At 51.6% G+C, this 9,487-nt stretch overlaps 1 protein-coding gene across 1 annotated transcript in view; it reads right to left on the bottom strand.

Moving 5' to 3' along the window:
* PARD6G (par-6 family cell polarity regulator gamma) overlaps positions 1 to 3,349 on the bottom strand; it is an 82,879-nt gene extending 79,530 nt beyond the window's left edge. Inside the window, exon 1 of the mRNA XM_040479513.1 lies at positions 2,717 to 3,349. Coding sequence (XP_040335447.1) covers positions 2,717 to 3,349 — 633 coding nt within the window. The remainder of the gene's footprint in view (positions 1 to 2,716) is intronic.
* Positions 3,350 to 9,487: the final 6,138 nt, after the last annotated feature.

Below are 9,487 nucleotides of genomic sequence, written 5' to 3'. Positions count from 1 at the left end.
ACCCCTCGGAGCACTTCTATTGGCAGAGCACTTTTCAAGATTTCACAGTGGGACCCATCTGCCCCATTATGATACCAGGATACTGCCAGGAAGCTGCCAAGGCACCCGCTTCACATATAAAGAAACCTGAGGCCCAGGTAAGTGACATGCTCAAGTTCAGGTCCTTTGTGAGATGCCTGCACAACACACAGCGTAAAGACAAGGCCTACCAAAATTTCCAACACCTTTGCTGAGAGTCTCAATTAACTTCACCTAACTCTCTGAACACTTTACTGAGGCAGCTAGCTCCACGATCACAAACAGAACAGCAATTAGGAGTGTGCGTCCGGCCTGTGACTGGGGCATGGCATGAACCGTTTGGAGCCCACCTGCCCCAGCTAGAGAGAGCCCAGCAATAGGGCTGCCCGCTGCTCCTGGGCTCCTGTGGTTGTGTGTCAGGCCAGGATCTGTGGGGAGATTTGCAATCATGCTGCTGGATTAAGAAGCTTTTCCATCTGAAGGTTTGGCCCAGCCACTTGGTTTTGACTATACCCGACCCACACACAGGCTTGAAGCCCAAAAGAATCACCTTCAAGTCCCCCCTGGAGACTCAGGCTCCGTCCACATACATGTCCTCCTGCTGACCATGCCCCTCAAGAACTCACAGAGCAATAGAAAACTACAAACAAGGACACACAAAGCAGCAGAGGATCTTGTTCAAGTGCAGATTCTGCTTCAGTGGGGCTGAGGGGGGTATTGATGAGAAGCACCAGATGGGACAAATGTAGCTGGGCCACAGGCATGACAGAAATGATCTCACTTCCATCAAGGATGGAATTTTGTAGCTTCCAGCCCTCTCCCCATCTCCGAGCCCTGAGTAGGCCAGTTGGTGCCCTGAACCTGCCCACATCACCTAGAATGCTGCCCAACTCCTTCACCCCTTGTCCCCACTTCTTAAGAAATCTACGGGGTGCTCTCCCCCCAGCAAGACCACTGTTTGCTGACAGTGATGACCATTCTCGACAATCAGCAATGGCCACAGACCCACATTGCCATTTAGGGGATTTCTCTTAGAAAGTCAGCACCTCTGTGCACAGTTTGCTCTCTCAGCTGGCAGAGTGTGTATCTCTTTGGAATTCAACTTGGAATTTATTAAAATTTGAATTGATAACAAACCATTATATCAGGTCCTTTGTAGTTTTCACACCAGTGGACATCCTCAAACTTTTTTCTGGAATAGTCTTTTCCTCTTGGCATGTCTGCCTTAATTTGGAATCCTGTCTACATGACTGGACCCCTGGCCAGATTGGTGTCTTTTTTAAAAAGCAGGAACTATAACTCTATGCCTCTGCAATGTCCCTGCAATGCCCCTGGCATGTATGTAACAGGAGATCTTAGTGAAAGGAAGTAAAAATTAAATTCTAAGTGATACAGTTTGCCAATCTGTGTTAAAGGATTTAGATATATTTGTGCTCCGTGACATAGTCATTCCATTTTTTTTTAGTCAATTCTAATGAAATAATTAGAAGTAAGTGAATTCAAGAAACACAGTATGTTATAAAAGCTAAACATTGAGAACATCTTGAATATCCAATAATGTAATGATTAAAAATTATGTCTATAGGGGCGCCTGGGGGGCTCAGTTGGTTAGGCATCTGAATCTTGATTTCGGCTCAGGTATGATCTCCCAGTTTATGGGATCGAGCCCCACTTCGGGCTCTGTGTTGGCAGCATTGAGTTTGCTTGGGATTCTCTCTCTCCCCCTCTCTCTGTCCCTCCCCTGCTCGAGCCCTCTCTCTCTCTCTCAAAAGAAATAAACATTTTTTAAAAATTATGTCTATATTTATATATGCAGCTCTTAAAAACCTTATTTAAGAACATTTAATGAATGTGTTTCTTACATAACATGAGGTAAAAAAAACAGGTTGCAAAACTGGTTAAACAGCATGATCACAATTTTATAAAATATATAAATATATATTCAGAAAAAAACCCATAAATAATATATACCAAAAGGTTAATAGAATTGATTGCTGACCAGTATAATTGTAGGTGACCGTATTTTTTTTCTTTCAATTCTTGTATTCTCCAGATTTCTTTTATAGTAATTTATAGTAATTTCATAATTGCATAACTTATAAATTACGATTATTTATGGTATACCATAATATAATAATATTTAACCTTACTTGTCCCGTCTTCTTAGCTCCATCACAAATTCCTGAAGGATGAGGATTTTGGTTTCCCGCTTCCAGAGGGAAGCTTCCAGCTCCTCTTCCAGAGCCCTCTAGAAAATAAGTACACAGTGACGGTGCTAACAACCGATTCCGTCTTTCTCCTAAGATACCCTTTTTTCCACTGGCCTTACGGAAGACTTCCTTTCCATCGGATAGGCCTAGAGGTGCTTCTGACCCTCTCCTTGCTTCTACCTGTGCTAAGTACGCCTTAGGAGTTTGCCTCCTTGCAGAACTTTCGCCTGGACCCATCTACTACCTGGCAGCTAGTACCGACAGGTGTGGCCCGAGGGAGTCAGTCAAGCCTCCACTGGTTCGCGCATCACCCAAGAAAATGACAAAAACCAACCCAAATCAGCCCCTTTCCCTGGCCGCCCAGTGGAGGTAAACAGAATCATGGTGGAGGGGAGATGAAGGAGAAGTTGCGGGCGCCCAGGTGGCAGTGAGGCGCCCCGAGTTGGTCCAAGCTTCTTTTCCCTGCTCCGGTCGCTGCCACCTCCCGCGGAGCAGCGGCTTTGGGGGCTGGCCGCGGGGGCAGGTCCTCGGGGCGCCGGGCGGGACCAGGTTCCTCGGCACTCGTGGGGCGGGTCCTCGGGGAATGGGGCGGGGATTGGGGGCGGGCCCTCGGGGCACGGGGCGGCACTAGGGTCCTTGAGAGTCGTGGGGCGGGTCTTCGGGGCGCGGGGTGGGCACGGGGGGGCGGGTCCTCGCGGCGCGTGGCGGGACGTGGGTCCTCGGGACTCGCGGAACGGGCCCTCGGGGGCGGGTCCTCTGGGCGCGGGTGAGACTGGGGCCCCCGGAGCTTTGGGGGCGGGCCCTGGGTGGGCGTGGGGTGGGGGGGAGTTGGCGGCTCCTCGGGAAGCGGGGCGGGCCCTCGGGGCTCGCGGGGCGGAGATGGGGGGCGGGTCCTCAGGGCGGCGCGCGCCGGCGTCCCCCCGCTCCTCCCGCGCGCGGCCCCTGGAGTCCCGAGGCGCGCGGCCAGCCCAGCTCCGGCCGCCGCACTGAGAGCTGCGGGGCGGCCGAGCGCGCGCGGGCCGGGGCCGGGGCCGGGGCGGGGGGCGCCGCCCCCAGCGTCCTCTGCAGCCCCGGGAGCGAGGAGCCGAGGCGAGGACGAGGCTGAGTGGGGCCGGAACCATGAACCGGAGCTTCCACAAGTCTCAGACCCTGCGCTTCTACGACTGCAGCGCCGTGGAAGTCAAGAGCAAGGTAAGCCGGGCCCCCCTGCGAATGAATGGGCGCCCCCGGGGGGACTGGACGCTGCGGGAGGTACCGGGGCAGGCGACAACTTTGGAGTGCGGGGGTCCAGCCGCCTTTCCCGCCGCTGCATGGACACAAAGCCCGGCCGCCCGGCGGGTGCAGCTGGAGCCCGGCGGTAGGAGGGCCGCGCGGGCTCCGGACCCCCGCGGGAGCGGCTCTTTTGTTCCACGAGCGGGAGGCGACCCGGCGCGCCACACGGTGGAGGGGCGGCGTTTCCGGGGCGACCCGGGGGCTGCTCGGAGTGGGGTCGTGGGGGGGGGGAGGTGCTGGGGGGCCCGGGCCGGGGAAGGGCCTGGCCGCGCCGCCTCCTTCGCTGCGGAGGAGGCTCGGGACTAACGAGGGGAGAGCGGCAGCGGGCCGGGACCCCCCCCCCCCGCCCCTGGCCCAGGCTCTCTGGGCGCGCCCGGCCGGTGGCCCCTCCCGCTGTCCGCGCCCCGGCCCGAGCGTGCCCCAACTTGAGGGCTGCTATGCGCGTTCGGGTAATTGGCTGATAGGATCTGGCGCTTCTGCCCTCTGCGGGGGCGGCTCATTCGCGGCTGATGCTTTTGTCTGCGAGGGTCTTGTTGCAGTTGCTCAGGGTCCCGGAGGAGGGGGCTCCTCGGGCCCTAAGCTGCTGCCGCCTGGGGGTCGGCCCTCTCGCCCTTCCTCCACGCCTCCCCCCTCCTGTAAAGCGAGGCGGAGCAGCTTGACCGGTGGGAGAGGGGCAGGGCCGGAGGGTGGGCTCAGACCCCCATCTCCACACACACTTGGGCGCCGGGCGTTCGTGTCTAAGGAGCCGAGTCCAGTGCCCCCACTGTCCAGGCCGCCCCTGACCGCCAAGGGCGGAGGGGGTCCTTTGGTAAAGGATTTACAGGGCGTCCGCCGAGGATGGGGGGCGGCTTCTCCGCAGTGAGCCAATGGAGTTTCGGGATTTCGTTTTCATCTTGAGGAGACAGTCTTTTTATGAACCCCTCACTTCTGTTAAGGTCGCACCCTTCCCCCGAATGCTAACTCTGTGACCCTCGCCCGGAACTCATCCCCTCTTTAGCCCAGGACTGCCCCCAGCCTCCCAAATCAAGTGTGCCTGCTGCGGGGTGTGTGAGGGAAGAACCCACAGGCATGAGTGGGAGCTCCAAACAGTTGTGGGTTTCTTTAACTGGTTGGAGACAGCTGATTGGAGCTCCTGGACCACTACCATAGGCATTGAGCACATGTAGTGGTTCCTTTTTTTTTTTTTTTTTAACTTTTTATTTTGAGATTATTTTGGATTCACAGGCAGTTGTGGGAGAGAATACAGACTCCCAAGAAGGTCACTTGTAGCGGCGCAGTGTCATATCCAGGACCTGGTCATGTACCTCTGCTCTGTGCACGTCCCTGGGATTACCAGCAAGCACAGACAAGCCACAGAACACTTCCATCAAGGGTCCCTCCGGCTGCCCTTTTAGGGTGTTTGATTTCAGGTGTAAACTGACTAACACTAAACGCTTTTCCTAAATCACACGAGCCACATTTCCCATGCTCAGTAGCCATGTGCGCCTCACAGCTGCCTGATGACAAGCACAGCTCCAGAGGACCGATCTAGAAGGACAGATCTGGAGGGGAGGCCCTCACCAGGCCTTATCACACAGTTCTGGACTGCTGGTACAGGGCAGGCTACTGGGGGCCTGCCTTTGCCTCTCCTCCAGGACAGGAGTGAGAGGCTATGGGGGTTCTGGCTGCCCAGCCAGCTGTGTTAGACTGCCCTACCCCTTCTGGCTCCCCAGTTGCTGGCCCGTGCTCCAAGCTTGGGTTCAGGTTCAGATGCAGTGAATGTTCCCCTGGAGGTGAGTGGCAGAGCTGGAGTTTGGGTTGCATTTGGGAGCACCCCTGAAAGGGCCACACCAACCTGGGTGCAGGGAGTGCCTGCTGAGCTGGCTGTTGGACACACACACGTTCCATTTTGGATGACGGGGCTTGCCTTCTTGTCTGTCCAGAGAGTACACCTGGCTCTTCCTTCCGCGTACACCCTCCCACTGCCCCCCTTAGTGGTGAATACTTGATACCATGGCGCCCATCTCCGCAGGGAGCCTTTACTTCAGCTGCTCTTGTCAAAATACAGGAAGCAAAACTTGATGACAATGATGTCTTTATTCAGGTTAAACGTAGCACCATAGCATCTCGGTTTGCGTGTGGGGAAAATGGTGCCGGGGCCTGAGTCCAGCTAGGTCTGCTACCTCCTTCTCTTTTGAACTTTCAGGAAAGTCATTTAAACTTTCAGAGCCTTGGTTATTTCATCTGTAAAATGGGCATTGTTCCTGTTCTGCTTACTTCCCAGGACAAAAATGAGGTAATGAATGTGAAAGCACTTTGAAGACTTGAGGAGTTCCTGCAGTTGTAAACGTCAGTTCCTGCAGTTCAGAATACTGGGTATGAAATTGTGTGGCATTTCAGGATATTGGGTCTGAAATTCACCTCTCACCCTCTCAGAATTTTGGGCCATGTGCTACAGCTAGTCAATTCCCAAAGCCTTGACCTGGTGGCTCTCCCCCATCACAAACATTTCCACATACTTGTGATTGATCTGTTCCTCCCCAAACCAACAGAATGTACTTGCTACTCCCCAGCCCTGGCAGTGGGACTGCCTTTTTGCCACTTGCTTTGACTTTTGCCTCTCCTCCCATGAGACCTGCAGTGTGGAGGGAGGAACTGTGCACAGGTCTGGGGGAGCATGTTCAGGCCCAAGGGAGCACATCTTGGAGCCTCGTAGGGGTAGCAAGAAGGCCAGTGTCTAGGGGAGGTGTCTGCAAGGGGCATAGGAGTTAGAGGATGTCTGAAGGAGCACAGTCACCCTCTGTCAGCAGTGTGCTCCCCCCACACAAGCCCCTGCCTTCTAGTTGAAGACCCTGGTGCTAAAGGAGGCCCATCATTGTCCAGATACCCAGTCCCAGTCGGGCCTCATTCACATTCTCTTAACCTGGTGGCCTGTCTGCCATGGTTATGTAGCTTTCCCCCACCTGAAGTGCTCTCTGAGAATCCACCCTGTGCACCAGCCCTTTCCTACAAAGCCCATCCGATGCCTTCACCGGGCCAAGCCCCTTCCAACTCCTGACCCCTTCTCATCTTATGGCCCTTGTCACAGTGTGGCACAAGGCGGTTGTTCACAATAGAGACCAAAGACTGTGTTTACAACTCAGGGGCATGTCATGTCCATTGTGTTTGGCGGAGATTCACTGCTAAGGGTTTTAATCCAGTGTTTGCTGCTTTGTTTAAATCATGTTGGAGATGGGGCGCCTGGGTGGCTCAGTCGGTTAAGCGTCCGACTTCGGCTCAGGTCACGATCTTGCAGTCCGTGAGTTCGAGCCCCGCATCGGGCTCTGGGCTGATGGCTCAGAGCCTGGAGCCTGCTTCCGATTCTGTGTCTCCCTCTCTCTCTGCCCCTCCCGTTCATGCTCTGTCTCTCTCTGTCTCAAAAATAAATAAACGTTAAAAAAAAAATTAAAAAATTAATAAAAAATTAAAAAAAAATCACGTTGGAGGCTTTTCTGGATTGTAAACAAATATGTTGTCATTATAGAAAATTTAAAAACTGTATCAGGCACAAAATGGGATAAGTCTCCCATCCAGAAATGAGCCACTGTTCAGTGTTGCCGTGTGTCTTCTTGACCCTTTGTATGCATATGTAGCATCTTTATGCTACAGAATCAGGATCATATTTTACAGGCATGTCATTCTATAGCCTGCTTTCCCCCATCAGTTTAACAGTGTGTTTTCTCGTGTCATTAGAATTTTCTTAAAAACATTCTTAAAACATATTTTAAAATTACTACTTAGTATTTATTTTATGTGTAAACCATAATTAATTTAACCAGTATCCTATTTGGGTCATTTCCAGTTGTTTTCTGTAATAAACGATGCCGTGAATAACATTTATATTTAAAGTCTAAATAAACATTACCTACAGAGTATGTATAGATATGCTACATAAAAGGTATAAAGAACTGCTGATTTATTAAGTCTTCTTGTTTCTTCAGGACAGATTCCTAGAGTGCAGTTGTTATGTTAAAAATATGCACATTTATAAGACTTTGAATATATATATATGTATATATTGCTAAATTTTCTTGCAGAAAGTCTCTTCTGCAGATTTATATACTGTTTCACATCTGCCCACCCATCTCTGTCACCCCTCCCTCCCTCTAGCACTGGTATTTCCTCTTTTCTTTTCTTTCTTTCTTTCTTTTAGTTTATTTATTTATTTTGAGAGAGAGAGAGCACGAGTGGGAGAGGGAGACAGAGAGCTGAAATCCAGAGTTGGATACTTAACCGACTAAGCCACCCAGGTGCCCCTGCCCCTAGCACTGGGCATTATTCTTTCCCAGGTAGATAAGTGGAACCCCATCCCATTGTTTTAATTTGTATCTTTGAATTATTGGTGAATTGAACGGTTTTATATTTGTGGGCTATTTGTCTATTTTTAGCTGCCTCTTTCTTTCCTACATGCTTTTTTTTTCCCTGTTAGTCCTTATTCTTTATTGAATTATGGGAGCTGCTTGACAACAGATTTTCCCACCTGTGCTGAGGTAACAGTGTTTCGGCCCACAAGTTCCCTGGTCCCCAGACCTTATCTCTGGCTGAGGTTGTTGGCTGCCCGGTGCTGCAGGAACATGTCTTTCCATCTGGTGGGCTGGGGGCTGGGCCAGGCCCTCCCCATGGGGTGATTGGGCACTTGCCTGCAGCCAGCCAGTTAAGAACTGCCTGACACAGTTTGACTCACCTGTGTGTGTCAGCTACACCCTTTTAAGATTCCAGCTTTGTATGTGTGCACGTCTGTGTTCAAACAGGTTCGGTGACTTGATGTGGGAAGCTGCATCTGGAGGAGACTCTCACCAGGGACCCAGGTAGCAGATGTCAGTCTAGTGGGTGCCAGTGGTGTCCATGCCAACCTTTTGTGGGTCTCAGAGCCCTGTGAACTCTCCCAGAGGGTACTCCAACTAGTCAGGAGTTCGAGCCTTTTTCTAGGACCCATGGCATTTCAGATGGAGGGTTCTCCCAGTTTAGGGAAGGAGTGTCAGGAATTGGAAGGTGCAGCTATTCAGGGTATCAGAAGCTCAAAGGTTTCTGAGTCCTGTTTAAAATCAGTGAAAAAGGAGAGGCACCCCGACCCTTTCCCATGAAGGTGCTCCCCAGACCTTTAGAGGCAAGCAAGGAATGAGCTAGGAACGATGGCAGCAGAAGCCACCATGACAGTAGTCATTTAACAAGGGAGCATCAAGAGTTAGTGTAAGACTTGTTCAGCTGGCCGAGTACGTGTTTACTGGCTCACCACTTCCTCTTGGCAAATCTCTAGTCTTCTGTGAGCCTGGGGAGTGATGGGAGGTACTGTGAGCCTTTTTAGACCCTGCAGCTTTCCTCTGAAGCTACCCCTGGACACAGTAGGGGTATACAGATGGTCCAGGCTGGACACTCCCCTCTGTGTACAGGGTGCACTCAGAAGTATTTCTTCAAATTTGTTTAACTGCAGATACACACGCCAGACACTGTTCTAAATACACAACAATTGCAAATAATAGTTCCTTAAGTCCCATCACAGCCCTGCAAGATGGGTTCCGTTATCACCACCGGTATGTAAGAGAGAACACTGAGGCCCAGGGAGTTCCACGAAGCTGCCCAAGGTCAGAGACCCCCAGCAGTCTGGCTCCAGAGTGCATGCTCTTTGCCATGAACTGTCAGTGGCCACTGGGGGAGGAGGGCTCCTGATTTCTCTTCCTCTGACAAGCCCTGAAATCCAGGTCTGGGTATTGATGCAGGTGTTCCTAGCATGCCCTGTGCAGAATGAGACAGACCCCCTTGGGCTGTCTGGATCTAGAGCTTGTAAGGGTAAGCTCTTGTGCTTTTGGGGCAAGAAGTTCTATTTTTCTTATATCACCATTACAGGTTCTTATGGGTTGGTCTCAAGGGAAGTTTTCTACTCAGTAGTTGTTCTGGAAAGTCTGATTCCACAATGCGTTGATTTTTATTTTATTTTATTTTATTTTATTTTATTTTATTTTATTTTATTT

Source organism: Herpailurus yagouaroundi, unplaced genomic scaffold (assembly GCF_014898765.1).
Source record: "Herpailurus yagouaroundi ecotype Mexico unplaced genomic scaffold, PumYag 142, whole genome shotgun sequence".
Lineage (NCBI taxonomy): Eukaryota > Metazoa > Chordata > Mammalia > Carnivora > Felidae > Herpailurus > Herpailurus yagouaroundi.
Note: the sequence above shows the minus strand (reverse complement) of the source record. Positions and strands in the feature narration are given on the sequence as shown.